Source organism: Balaenoptera borealis (assembly GCF_965194805.1).
Source record: "Balaenoptera borealis genome assembly, chromosome: 15".
Taxonomy (NCBI): Eukaryota; Metazoa; Chordata; class Mammalia; order Artiodactyla; family Balaenopteridae; genus Balaenoptera; species Balaenoptera borealis.
This window is the reverse complement of record NC_138871.1, coordinates 52774283-52788974: the sequence shown is the minus strand read 5'-3', so window position 1 is coordinate 52788974 and position 14692 is coordinate 52774283. Positions and strand designations below refer to the sequence as shown.

Genomic DNA, 14692 nt, shown 5'->3' with positions numbered 1-14692 from the left:
GAGGGGGACAAGGTGCCAGTTTTACTTCTCAACTCTGTGACAGTTCCTGTCACTTCCTCTCTCTCTCTCCAAACAACAGGGCCAAGCTTCCCAGGCAGCCCTGATTCCCCGCCCAGAGGCCCTCCTTTCACCCAGCATCTGTCCCCGGTTCCCCGGCCATCTGACTCTCCTCCTGTGACCCTCACCTGCCTGGCCAGGCTGGGGTGGGCTTTAGGTCCCAGGAAGACAGGCTACTGTTGCAGGCACAGGAGCTGTGCATTCACCCACAGGCTTGAGGTCCTCCCCAGGCCTGTAGCGCACACTCCCTGGTCTCACAGGTCCCTGGGGAGAAGGGCAGCGCCACAGTACAGCACGGGGCCTGGGGGTAACAGATCCGTTGACTGAGAGCTCACGCACGTCAGGCACTGTTCAAGTGCTTTGCCTATACTGTCGTGTAAACTTCACAACAACCCTAGAGGTGGGCACAGTGGTCTTTCCCATTTACAGATGAGGAAACTGAGGGCCAGAGGGGGGTGACTTGCCCGGGATCCCTCAGCTGTAATGGGGAGACTCGAAGCCAGGTCTGCTGCCCTTAAAGCCCATCCCCTGGGGCAAGGAGGATCAGAGCTGCCACGGTGGGTGACCCGGGAGGCCGGGCCGGAAGCAAGGCTGGGACGGACACAGGGAGGGTTTGCATGGGTCAAGGGCACGGTCGCTTGACAGTACCCGAGCCCGAGATGCAGAGCCCTCTCTGGCTCGTGGCCGCGCCGCTTCCACTCCTTACCCCGATGGCCAGGATGCCCCTGCCCCGGGACAGCCTCGCTCACCCCGCCCTGTGCTTGCTCCCCAGGGTGCGACGCTGAATCAGCTGGGCCATAAGAGCCTGGCCCAGAAGGTGCTACGGGACGCCGTGGAGAGGCAGAGCACCTGCCATGAGGCATGGCAGGGCCTGGGCGAGGTGCTGCAGGCCCAGGGCCAGAGCGAGGCCGCCGTCGACTGCTTTCTCACCGCCCTCGAACTGGAGGCCAGCAGCCCAGTGCTGCCCTTCTCCATCATCCCCAGAGAGCTCTGACATGGCCTCGCAGCTTCTGGGAGGGAGGGAGCTGCCCAGCGGGCAGGTGGGCAGCAGGGAGCGTGGGTCAGGGGAGGTACAGGGCCTCAGGGAAATCCATCTCTAGGGAACATGTCTGCAGGCTGCAGCCCTAGTTCTCCTCGCCTCCCCCCACCCCCCCACCCCTGCTTTCCCTCCAGGGCCAGCTGGGACTGAGAGCTGCTCATCTGGAGCAGGGTGGACTAGATCTGCATCAAAAACAAATCCCTTGTTCCTTGGACTCAGACTTCATGGAGTTTATGAGCAAGGAAGTACCTGGGAGGCCACATCAACACGGGGGACGCTCCCCAGTGTATCTGTGCATCATCTAAATGTGCAGGAAGGGTCTGTGAGGCTTGGGTACCTCCCCCCACCTGTCTAAAAGCCCCTGTACTGTACCTGCCACCCTCCTTCAAAATCTCTGACCCTGGATTTCCCGGCTTTGCACAAGCTTTAGTCTCGAACCTCAGCTCTCTGCTCCCCACGCCAAAGATGAACCCCATGAGCTGCCCTTTGGCTGGGCCGAGAGGGTTCTCCTGGGTTCCTTCCTTGGCCCCTCAGGAGGCAGTCTGCTTGAACCCTAAGTGACTTAGAGTCATGGTGACTGGACTTGTTCCCCAAGAGCGCTAGTGGGGGAGCCTCATACCTGTACTTCACCACCTGCCCTCACCAGGCCTCTGTGCCTGGGGGAGCCCCATGGCCCTGGCCTCACACCCCACTCTCAGGTCGTGCCCAGGGCAGTCATGGCTTGAAGAATCTGCTGGCAAGCGGGAAGAGGATGGACCTCTCCCAGGTTCAAGTTAGTGGACAGTGCCTGGCCTTGCCCCTCTTTGCTTGGGCCCGCCTGTACTCTTCCCCTCTGTTGCCAAGTGCCTTTGGGGCCTCTGGTGTCTGGCCAGGGGCACTGAGTTCTGGCCCTAACTAAACTTCCATTTCTGCCCACCTCCACCTCTCTAGAAACAGGCCTCAGCCACCTCCTCAGGCCCCGGGCTGTAGCCCCTAGGATACAAACATGGCTGCTGGACCCAGCCCTTCCTTGCATCAACACCTCATTGCTTCACGCCTTACCTTTCTGGGCAATGGGTACAGTATAGATCCCTGTAGGGGTTATAATGTGGAGATTGGCAATCTCTAGGACTGCCCTTAACACCGCTCACCATCCACAGCCCATTTTCACCTCAGGCCCTCTTGGGTGACCCAAGCCCCGCCCTGGCCATTTGGTTCCCCCTGCCTGGGGCCAAACAGGGACTGTAATTAGAGACCCAAGGAAGGGCCGGGGCCTAGCCCCTCCCTGGTTGTGCAGGCCTCTGTGTATGTGACACCCGTCTCTACCGGGGTCCTGGGGGTGCTGGTGGGTGGGTGTCTTCCCTGCTGGCTCCCCTAGCCCTGCTGCGTGATGCTCTTGGAAGTATCCCCAGGAAGGCAGCCCCCACGGGCCTATCAGGGAACTCCTTTCCTATCTGCACTTTGGGTTTCAGTTTTAAAGCCCCGTGTGGTACATCTCTCACTTGAAGGTGTGTGGAAAGGTCGGGTGAGGCTGCCCTGCTTTGTCAGAGCCTGGTCTGTTCCTCGGAGGCGAGGCGAGAGGCTGTTGGAGACCCACCCTCCTCCCAGCCCTGGCTCAGCACTACACACCCCCAGGTGCTACCAGGGAGAGCCTGTGCCTCTAGCCTTCCCATGCCAGGCCAAGGGACACTGTAAGGACACCAGATCCTTCATCCCGCCTGGTTGAAGGATCTCTATATGTGTATGTATGTGTATAAATATATATATGCTAGAGATCTATTTTTATTCTGGAATTCTGTTAGAAAAAAAAAAAAAAAGAAAAAGCAAATGCTGTTGGTTTACATTGGGATGCCCAAAGATGTTGGTAGTGAGTCCTTGGTAAGGAAAGGCAAAGGCAACAAATGCATTTTGACTTGAAGCATTCCTTATAGGAAGCCTCAGCGGGGCTGGGCAAGTTGCTTGACAATTCAAAACAAAGGTCTTGAATAAAGAGGCCCATGAAGGGAAAGCAGGTTTGTGTGAAGCAGTGTGTTCATTTATCTACCAGGTACCCATGGGACAGGCCTTGAGGGAGCCCTGGAGAAGAGGCAGAGGCCTGAGAGGTCATGAAGGCCGGGTGGGGGACACATAGGTGGGGAGGGCAGTGGGAGGGAGGGGCCCACTGAGGAGATTGTGATGAGGGCTTGGGGAGGGTGCTAAAGCCTTGCGGAGGCATGGCCAAAGCCTGGAGGGGGGTGGGAGGCAGCAGAGGGGTCCAGGCAGGGCCAGAGACCCCTGCTGCCTCCAGAGCCTGGCTGGGAGAAGCCAGGGCCAGACTTGCCACCTGAACAGGAGAGACTGCCCCAAGGGCACTGCCAATGGAGCATCTTCAGCACCTGGGGGAAAGCGCCAGGGGAGGGGTGTGTGGTGAGAATACAGGCCACATCCAGATCCGCCACCTGCTCTGAAAAGTCCATACCGATATTCTCCTTATAGAAGTTATACCACATACAAATACACTATATACGTTATAAAATGTGTATCAAAGGATGACATCAGTTTACACAGAAGCCCTGTTTTCTTCGTGCACCCCAAGGGATTATCGGATGGACCCCCAAGGCTGCACCCACACAGTCTGAAGACAGCTGCCCTTAAGGCTTCCCCTCGAACTCGGGGGCTGGCTTAGAGCTGCCCGCTCAGCACCCTGGCCACCTCCACCCTGATCCTCAGCCCTATTACCGGGGTTACGGTTTTGCTGTTCTAGCGAGGAAGAGCCCTTCTTGGAGCTCCTGGGTGCCCAGCTTTGATTTCCCTGTGATACTTTTTGGAAAACACGTTTAGTCTTTAGTGGTTTAACAATTAGTATCAGATTACTTGTCACACACCCTCACCCGCCAGCTCACGGCCCCCTGGGGTGAGAATTAAAGGCTGCTTTAGGCTATAGATGGTGCCACTTGTCTGCCAGCCTGGGAGAAAGGCCTAGAAAAGCTCATCCTACAAGGATGAGACTGGAGGGAATCTGGAGGGAGAGAGGGGCAGGGAGGGGCGGCCTTCCTGTCCCTGAGGAGGGCTTTGCTGAGCTGACCTCAGGTTGGTCAGATGTTGGAAAGTCAGGCAGTGGTGGAGACCCAGGCACTTCCTGACCTCCAGTTCCCCATCTGCAGACCCCTCATTCACAATCGAGCCCTCCCTGTAGAGGGAGGGAGCCAGCCCCGTGTCCAACCCATTGTACCAAAACAAGGGCTGGAGTTTGGGGCTAAGACTCGGTTGCACTGTCACCCCCATGGACCTCCAGCCCACAGCCCTGCAGTATTAATAGTGTTTATCTGCAGGCACAGGTATGAATGGAATTTCAGCCACCACCCCCAGACTCCTACCAAAGTACTCACTGTTGCATTCACACCCCCCGACCCGAGCGCTCAGATGTCACTGTGCAAATATTTCTTGGCCTGGTTTTCGGGAAACATCCAGCTAAACAAATATCCCCCAGCCCGTGCTGCCAGCTCTTGATGACAAGCCACAGTCAACAAGCCTCACACATAAGTGACCTGTGGGACCAACCCACGTGGTGCAGAGTTGGATTCTGGAAGCTAGGGAGGTCCTACTGGGAAAGTATTCCATGCCAGAAACTCCTTCGAATTTTCATCAAGCTCTCTCAGTTGCAAAAAGCAGAGACCCACTGAAGGTAGCCCCAGGAAAGAGACAAGGGGTGGGGGGGTTCCCTGGAGCCCTAGGGCAGGGACTGCAGTGCACAGATACGGGGCCGAGGCAGCCATGCATCCGTCTTTGGTGACGGAGTCAGCACCCAGACTGAGCTCGAAGGCCGCTCTACCACTGGCTGGCCCTGTGCGCTTGAGCAAGTCACCTACCCTCTCTGTGCCTGTCTCCTCATCTGTAAAGTAAGAATAATCCTGGAATAGTGCCTGCTTTGTGGACTGTCATGATGGTTAAGTGAGAAAAAACATGGAAAGAGCCTAGAACAGTGCCTGGCCCATAATAACCACTGGATACCTGTGTGATGATTTTCTCTGCCCCGCCTCCTCCCTGTTCCTCTCCCTGCTGGCTGACCTCGCTCACTCAGAGATGCTCCCATGGGACTACATTCAATCTACATACCCTGGCTGGCCTTCCACCTCCAGTGCTGCAGCAACCCCCCTCTGTGCATCTGAGCTTAGATTCTTGGATGAGAGGATCCCACTGGTCCCACTCATTTTTCCGTGGGTCCCTAAGAACAACCAGCTGTGACCAGGGGATGGGCCTCAGGACACAAAATATGGCTGCTTGAGCAGCTGGAGTTCCGGGTGAGCAGTAACGGGCCCCTTCTGAGACCCTGCATCAGCCCATCATTCCCTCAAGCCCTGCCCGCCTGGGCACTCGGTACGATGCAGGTCCCCCTGGAGGGGGAAGACAACAGAACTCACACCCCCTTGAACACCCACCCCACCCCTTCCCTATCATTGTCACTTTATGGTACCTCATGGGGGCTCCTGTCCTGACTCTTGATGACAGTGACAATCCTAACATTCTCCCTGCACTATACTAGGCATAAGGCACTTTGCTTATCTGTGGACTCTCTCTCCGACATTGCTCCTTTGGTAGTCAACAACCTAGGGAAGTGGGTTTTGTCCCCATGAAAGGTGACATGGAGATCATGGCACCTCCACTCACAGCTAGGAATATGGCAAAGCTGAGAGTAAGGTCCTCGCCCACAGAGCCAGCACCAACTCACCAGACGATGGAAGAGGCAGGCAGTGCCCATCACTGAGGCAGCCGAATGACCCCTCTGGGATCCATGGAAACGTGCATCACCAGGAATCCTCCAGCAGGGGAGAACGGCCGATGCTCAGGGCTGCCTGCCACCCTTGCCCCTTGTGCAGCCGGAGAGGAGGTTCCTTAAACAGAGACCACTCAACAAGCTGCAAAGTCCCCCAAAGAGCAAGCGGGTTCTCGAGATGCCAGGCAACCCAGAAACAAGAAAAGGTCACCATGGGAGCTGTGCGCTGGGCCATGTGACCCCACTGTCCTGCCCACCAGCTGACTGGGCCATGGGTGGTTTCTAGAACCAAAGTTCCTCCTCTGTGCACTGGCCCACAGCCTATGAGGTGGCCTGGGCACCCCACACAGAGACCCCCAGACTGGTGGTGACCGTCCCTGCTCTCTCACACTCTCACTCATTCTCTTCCCCCCTTAACTGTCTCTTTGGAATTTGGCAAGAAGTCAGTCATTGTGGGCCTCTTTTAAAAACATATTTTTTTTCCGAACCATTTGAGAATAGGTTGCATAAATCATGCCCCTTTACCCCTTAATAATTCAGTGTGGGGGCTTCCCTGGTGGCGCAGTGGTTGAGAGTCTGCCTGCCAATGCAGGGCACAAGGGTTCGATCCCTGATCTGGGAAGATCCCACATGCCGCGGAGCAACTAGGCCCGTGAGCCACAATTGCTGAGCCTGCGCGTCTGGAGCCTGTGCTCTGCAACAAGAGATGCCGCGACGGTGAGAGGCCCGCGCACCGCGATGAAGAGTGGCCCCCACTTGCTGCAGCTGGAGGAAGCCTTCGCACAGAGGCGAGGACCCAACACAGCCAAAAATAAATAAATTTATAAAAAAAAAAAAAAAAAAAAAATAATTCAGTGTGTTTTCGCTAAGAACAAAGGTCCTTGTCTTACATAACCACAGCACAGTTCACAAATGAGGGAATTTAACCCCGACACAGTATTTTTCTCTCCTCTCCCGTCCATATGCCAGTTTGTCACCACTGTTCCTTGTAGCACTGTCTTCCCCTGGCCGGGGGTCACATATTCCACTTAGTTGTCACATCTCTTTAGTCTCCTTTAATGTGGAACGGTCCCTCCACCTCTCTTTGCCTTGCATGACATTGACAGTGCTGAAGGCTGCAGAGGGTCTGGCCTCTGCGGTGTGAGTTGGGACAGAGAAAGAAGCAGTTGGTGGTGGGAGCAGAGGCTGAAAAGCGCCAGAAGCCAAGGGCCAGAGGCAAGAAGGAAGAACGGCTGGGCAAGAAGAGAAAAATGCAGAGCAGGTGAATCTCCATAAAGATGGAGCTCTCCAACCAAAAGAAACGGATGCCCATTTTCAAGGGGGCAAAAGATGATGGACTCAAGAGAGCTCCATTCTATCCCAGACGACCTTTCCAGCTCCTGCAACCTGAAGTCAAGACTCCCATCTGAATCCTTTCCTCGGTCCTTGCAATGACCCCCTGATGACTTAGGGACCTCGAGTGTGTTTGTTCCTGGTGGCCCTGCCCATCCCCAGAGAGGCACACTCTCCTTCCCCAGGTCTCCTCTCAGTGTGCACCTGGAGACCAGCCTTTGGGGGCAGAGGGGTGCATGCCAGGGCACCCGCCTATGGGGGGAGGGGCTCCGACCCGAAGCAAAGGGGCACCGGTGGGCATGGCGAAAGCCCATCTCACAGGGGAGGGAAGGCAGTGCAGGAAGGTGAGGTGACCTGCCCGAGGCCCCCAGCCACCAGGGCAGTGAGTGATCAACACTCGGGCGGTCTGCGTGCGAGAACCTCTGTCTACGGCATTCTTCCTGGGACACCCGCCAACCAGAGGAGGCACGTGTACGCTGAAACGGGGATCAGAGCAGGCATAGGGACACTGTCACAAAGACTAACAGGCCTCAGGTGTCAGCTCTGACACCTGAGATGGGTGCCTTCTCTGTGCGGAGGTCAGAGCATAGGTGGCTTCCCCAGCTCCCCGTCCCCGGGTTTCAGCAGCTGGGGCAGTCTCTGTAACTGACTGCGAGCTCCATGGCCTCAGCTTGGGCCCAGAAGGAGGCCGCTGCAAGCTCCCTCTCACCTGTCTCGTGCCCAGGAGCCCACAGCTCACTCCCCGACCCCCAACAAGGCCCCCGGCTCACTGGCTGTGAGTGGGGCCCCCTACATCGCTCATACCCGCACCCCTGAGAGCACCCCGCCAAGGGTGCAGGGGTTGTGACGGCCTGGCCCAGTGCAGGCTGGCGTGAGCGCACAGAGGGCCCCGGCAGTTGCTAGCCTGGGGCCAGGCACTCTCGTCCATTCAGACAGCATCTCCTCTGAGCTGGGAACACCCCATCCTGGGCCCTCGCCCTACCTGTGAGGGTGTCTCCTGTGCCCACAATGACCCACGCTCTCCCACATCCACTCCACTCCTACTGGGCCTCTTCCCAGAATTCACCTTGTGCCCCTTCTTCTTCAAGACCCAGTTCCCACACCTTCCAGAAGTTTCTCTCCCTCCCTCCCTCCCCCCCTGCACCTCTCACCACTCACCTCATGGGACCCTTATGCTTTGTCAGAACACCCAGGCCGGCACACAGGCCCTGGGGGTTCTGCTTCCCGGGTGTGGCCCCCACATCCCACACACCTGGGCTCAGCCACACCTACACGTGCCCTCAGGAGCGGGACACCGGCTGGCCTTTAGGGGGGCTCTCCTGCCAGTGGGAGGCTTGGGGTACAAATGTGGAGTGAGGCCACCTTGGCCCCACCCACCGGCTGACCTTAGCCTTCCCTTGCCCAGCACACACACCATCCCAGCGCTTCACCCTGGGGGTGCCTGGGACAGGGCTCCAAAGAGAAACCTTAGCCCTCCTGAGTCTGTTATGGCTGTTCAAGGACCTACAGTTGGTCTCAATCCATTATATTTTCTTAATAGAGTTACATGTATGTTTAATCCCATTCTAGAAATTATTTTAGAAATACTCATGCATCTTTGCCATTAGGATCTTCATCTGCACTATAGATATGTGGGTCATTAAACACAACTTTCCAGAAGCTTCATTTTCATTTCCATATAAGATAGGGCACATTTAAATTTTTGGAATAATGTGGCTACTGGAGATTTTAACTGGAGCCATAAGTACCATATGTAAAACATTAGGAGCATTCTCCCCCTACCCAACCCCATTCCCCAGAATGTAACTTTTAATGCAACTGCTTTTTTACTTTTTTTATTTTTTATTTTTTTTAACTTTTGGCTGCTCCTCACAGCTTGCGGGATCTTAGTTCCCCGACCAGGGAATGAACCTGGACCCACGGCAGTGAAAGTGCTGAGTCCTAACCACTGGACCACCAGGGAACTCCCAACGTTACTGCTTTTTAAGTGATCTTAGAGAGCTTGTTTATAACATCTAACACCTACAATCTTAAGGTCAAACCTCCAGGAATGATTTCTAAAATCAGTGCTAAGGGACTTTCCTGGTGGCACAGTGGTTAAGAATCCGCCTGCCAATGCAGGGGACACAGGTTCAATCCCTGGTCCGGGAAGATCCCACATGCCGCGGAGCAACTAAGCCCGTGTGCCGCCAACTACTGAAGGCTTCGTGCCCTAGAGCCCACGCTCTGCAACAAGAGAAGCCACCACAATGAGAAGCCCGTGCACCTCAACGAAGAGTAGCCCCCGCTCGCCACAACTAGAGAAAGCCCTCGCGCAGCAACGAAGACCCAGTGCAGCCAAAAAATTAAATTAAATTAAATTAAAAATTTTAAAAAAAATCAGTACTAAGTTTCTTTACCTCCTCTTTTTAAAAACTTATTTCATCAGGTGACTTTTGTCAGCATCAAACACCAGAAATGACTGATGATATTCAGGCTAACAGCTCTTCCCTAGACAATTCTTTGTGGTTCAAAATAATCAAAGGAACTTCCATAATATAAAAGACTTTATGAAACACAAAAGACTCCAAATAGCCAAAACAATCTTGAGAAAGAAGAACAAAACTGGAGGTATCACTCCCTGACTTTCAGACTATACTACAAAGCTACAGTAATCGAAACAGTATGGTACTGGCACAGAAACAGACACATAGATCAATGGAACAAAACAGACAGCCCATTAATAAATCCACGAACTTGGGCTTCCCTGGTGGCGCAGCGGTTGAGAATCTGCCTGCTAATGCAGGGGACACGGGTTCGAGCCCTGGTCTGGGAAGATCCCACATGCCGCGGAGCAACTAGGCCCGTGAGCCACAACTACTGAGCCTCTGCGTCTGGAGCCTGTGCTCTGCAATAAGAGAGGCCACGACAGTGAGAGGCCCGTGCACCGCAATGAAGAGTGGCCCCCGCTTGCCGCAACTAGAGAAAGCCCTCACACAGAAACAAAGACCCAACACAGCCAAAAATAAATAAATCAGTTAATTTAAAAAAATAAAAATAAAAAAAATAAATCCACGAACTTATGGTCAATTAATCTATGACAAAGGAGGCAAGAATATACAATGGGGAAAAGACCATCTCTTCAGTAAGTGGTGCAGGGAAAACTAGACAGCTACATGTAAAAGAATGAAATTAGAACACTTTTCCCACATCATATACAAAAATAAACTCCAAATGGATTAAAGACCTAAAGGTAACACCAGAAACCATAAAACTCCCAGAAGAAAACATAAGCAGAACACTCTTTGACATAAATCATACCAATATTTTTTTGGATCTGTCTCCTAAGCCGAAAGAAATAAAAGCAAAAATAAACAAATGGGACCTGATTAAACGTAAAAGCTTTTGCACAGCAAAGGAAACCTATGACAAAACAAAAAGACAACCTACTGAATGGGAGAAAATATTTGCAAATGATATGACCAATAAGGGGTTAATATCCAAACTATATAAACAGCACATACAACTCAACATCAAAAAAACAAACAACTTGATTAAGAAATGGGGAGAAAACCTTAATAGACATTTCTCCAAAGAAGACACACAAATGGCCAACAGGCACATGAAAAGATGCTCAACATTGTTAATCATCAGAGAAATGCAAATTAAAACCACAATGAAATATCACATCTGTCAGAATGGCTACCATCAAAAAGAACAAAAATAACAAATGTTGGCAAGGATGTAGAGAAATGGGAATGCTCCTACACTGTTGGTGGGAATGTAAACTGGTGCAGCCACTGTGGAAAACAGTATGGAGGCTTCTCAAAAAGCTAAAAATAGAACTACCACATGACTCAGCAATTCTCCTTCTGCATATATATCCAAAAAGAAAAAAAAACAAAACAAAAACCAAAAACACTAATTCAAAAAGATACATGCACCCCAATGTTCATAGCAGCATTATTTACAAGTGCCAAGATAGGGAAGCAACCTAAGTGTCCATCAACAGATGAAAGGATAAAGAAGATGTGGCACATACACATATAGAATACTACTCGGCCATAAAAAAGTGAAATTTTGCCATTTGCAACAACATGGATGGACCTGGAGGGTATTATGCTCAGTGAAATATGTCAGACAGAGAAAGACAAATACTGTATGATATCACTTATATGTGGAATCCAAAAACTAATACAAACTAGTGCATATAACAAAAAAATAAACAGATTTACAGATATAGAGAATGAACTAGTGGTTACCAGTGAGGAGAGGAAAGGGGCAAGATAGGCATAGAGGATTAAGAGGTACAAACTACCATGTATAAAATAAATAAGCTACAAGCATATATAGTACAACACAGGGAATATAGCCGATATTTTATAATAACTATAAATGGAGTATAATCTTTAAAATTGTAAATCATTATGTTTTACACCTGAAACTTACATAATGTTGTATCAACTATACCTCAGTAAAATATAGTATTCAGTGAGCATCTACTGTGTGCTAACACTGTACTAGGCACTGGGAAATTCACCGATGCCCCAGTAGATCCCAACTCTATGATCTCAGAGCCCACAATCCAACACTGGCCTCAGGCAAGGATCTGGGGACTACTGGAGCCCTTAGGAGAAGCACCAACCAGCTTGGGGAAGACTGGGGAAGGTGAAGATAGCACATGAAGGGCCAGGGGAGAGTAGCATTTCAGGCAAAAGGATGCCTCACATCCTATCCCAGCTACAAGTTAGATAGATGGTGTGGAATACTGAATAACGCCCTCCCGAAGGTGTCCATGTCTAATCCCCAGAACCTGTGAGTATGTTCTTTCACATGGTAAAGGGACTTTGCAAACGTGATTAAGTTAAGGGTCTTGAGATGGGGAGAGTATCCAGGTGGGCCCAATATAATCACAAGGATCCTTACAAGAGGAGAGGAAAACAGGGGGGTCAGAGTAAGGAGTGGATGTGACTGTGGGAGCAGGAGTTTGGAGTGATTTGAGGAAGCGGCCATGAGCAACAGAATGCAGGTGGTCTCCAGAAGCTAAAAAAGAGAAGAAAATATTCTCCTCTCAGAGCTTCCAGAAAGAGACTCCTTCTGGAACCAGCCTGCCAACACCTTGACTTTAGCCCAGTGAGACTGATTTGGGGACCCCTGACCTCCTGAACTGTAAGAGAATAAATTTGTGTTGTTTTAAGCACCAGAGTCTATGGAAATTTGTTACAGCAGCCATGGGAAACTAACACAGATGGTCTGTTTCCACAGCGAGCTACTCCCGGCACACAGGTTCTCTGCAGTCCAGCTCCCATGCCCAGCCCAGGACGGGTTGGGGATTAGAAGCCTCAACAGCTGTGACCCTGCCTGGCGTGTTTCCAAGCGTCCCCTCTGGTCCTGATGAATAAGAGAAGCTCCAGCAACTTCCTTTCTCCATGATGGCCCTCAGTTACCATGCAGGACCTCTGAGCTCTGGGACTTCAGAAAGGGGGTGAGGGGACAAAGGCCGGCCCTCATCAAGCCCAGAGCTCTGCTTGTGACCTGCACGCCTCCAGTGCACTGCCTTGCCATCCAACCCTGCCCCCTCCCAGGTTGCTCAGTTCCCTGGCTCCTCCCCCCCCGCCCCCCGAGCCCACTCTGGTGACCAGAGATGCAGTGTCACTAGGCCTGAGCTCCCTTCCTGCCTACACTTCTCAGGGACTAAGCCACACTCAGACCCAAAGCAGCCACATTGCCACCTCCCTCCGCTGATGGATGGGCCTCTCTGAGCCCCCATCTCTCTTCAAAAGGGTGACACACTTTTCTGGGCTCCGATAGAGCTAAGGGTGTTGTCAACAAGGCAACGCGAAGCACCTGCTGAGACATCCTCCACGCGTCCACCCCCTGGGCCTCCCCTTCCTCTGGCTCCTCCTCCTTCTATCCCCCACCCTCTCGCCTACTCGCCACCCCCAACATGCAGGCCTCCGTCAGCCTTGGCCCCTCCTGCCATCCACAGTTGCCCCTTCTCTGGGGAGACGGTAGGGCGAGCTGGGCCAGGGTCTGGGTCTCTGGCACTGGCCCCCACAGGCCTACCCGGTCCCTGCGGCCTTGAATCTGGTACCCAAACCCCTCCCTTTGGGCCTGGCAGGCTCTGTATGCCTGCAACCCCGCCCTTGGCCAAAACCAAAGATCTGTGAGAAGCCCAGCCAAGAGTCAGGCCGGCGAGAGGTGCCTGAGTTCAGGGCCCTGCTGACCTCTCTACGCAGGATGACCTCCACCGGTAACGTTCCAGGAACTTACTTCACTCAGACCATCCGGCCCGGCGCCATCTCTTTCCTTAGGACTCAGCCAGATGCTAACGCGGACCAACCTCTTCTTAACTGGAGCATGACTTCCTAGGGCAACGGCCAAGTCTTCTTAAACCTTCAGGGGTGGGGGGAACTACCTGTGGCCCCGCCCAGAGTTATTGGTGATTGGTGCCTTCACACCATCTCAGCAGCGGTTCTCAACCTTGGCTGATCATTGCAATCACCTGGGGGGGGGGGGGGCGGGGATGGGGAGGCACATTAGAAAAATACTGGGCCTGAGTCCTACCCAAGAGAGTTTGATGTGATCTGTTTGGGAGCTGCCAGGCACTGAGCTTTGTGAAGTCTCCCCCGGGGATTCTAAAATGCAGCTTAGAACAACTGATTCTCAACTTGTAGAATGTGTTTTCAAGATAATAGGACTTTCAAAGTAATCCTAGCCGCAGGGACGGGAGTTCAGGCAGCTGTGTGCTGCTTCGAGGCGGGTGGTACCGAGCAGGTGAGAGGTGATGCTGGAGGCCGGGCTGGTCACCTGAGCAACCTATGGCCCTAGGTCTCCAGGTCTGCAAGGTGTCCCCTGTGGGTCCAGAAAGCAATGGGGGTGGGGGTGCCAGTGGGGGTGAGGAAGGAGGGAAAGAGATGCGGGGGGGAGGACAAGCTGTCCCCACGAGTGCTGCGACTTGTGACATGCTCTGACTTAACGCGGAGGGAATTTCACATGGCAACAGCAGAAGATATTTGCAGCCAAGAAAACCATTCGCTTTGGTTGAAGCCCAATTCAGAGGGCAGCTGGAGTGTAGGTGGGGGAGGGGAGAGGAACAGCAGGATACTCAGGGAAGCCAGGGCCGGGACCTCGAGAAGTCAGTGTCACAGTGGTCCACGGGGGATGGAGGAGGGACCCTGCAAGGAAGGCCCCTCGGGACGTAGGATAAACACCACATTCCCTTCCATCTGCCAGCTCTTGGCTTTTCTAAGTCAGTTTGGACCTGTCACTGGATGCATACAACAGCCGTAGCTGCTAGGTGTTTATATCCCAATCTCAAAGCTCAAGCTCAAAGTCAACCCCAGTCTGTCCAGTCTCTCCATGTTGGAAAGGACAGAAGGAGGCCCTGCTCTTCCAGCATTGTCCCAGTTTTTAGGCTTGTGGCAGGAAAAAGCCATCCAGAATCCCTCTGGTCTGTTTGGGAAAGCCTCTCCCTACCTGTATGAGATTCTATAAAAAATGCTGGAATATGTCAAAGAAGAGAAGCAAATCACTGCTCTCCTGGCCGCCTG

At 53.0% G+C, this 14692-nt stretch overlaps 1 protein-coding gene across 8 annotated transcripts in view; it reads left to right on the top strand.

Moving 5' to 3' along the window:
• Positions 1–14692, top strand: part of TTC7A (tetratricopeptide repeat domain 7A) — a 184527-nt gene that overhangs the window by 164678 nt on the left and 5157 nt on the right. For 4 of the 8 annotated variants that reach the window (XM_082358069.1, XM_082358068.1, XM_082358063.1 and 1 more), the window contains one exon: positions 830–3087. The exons of 2 other annotated variants lie outside the window; for them this stretch is intronic. In XM_082358069.1, the coding sequence (XP_082214195.1) occupies positions 830–1051 (222 nt within the window). In that variant the 3' untranslated portion in view covers positions 1052–3087. Of the gene's footprint in view, positions 1–829; positions 3088–9035; positions 9066–12404; positions 13639–14692 lie in introns of those variants that run through there. 2 more of the 8 variants (XM_082358065.1, XM_082358067.1) reach the window with 2 other exon arrangements.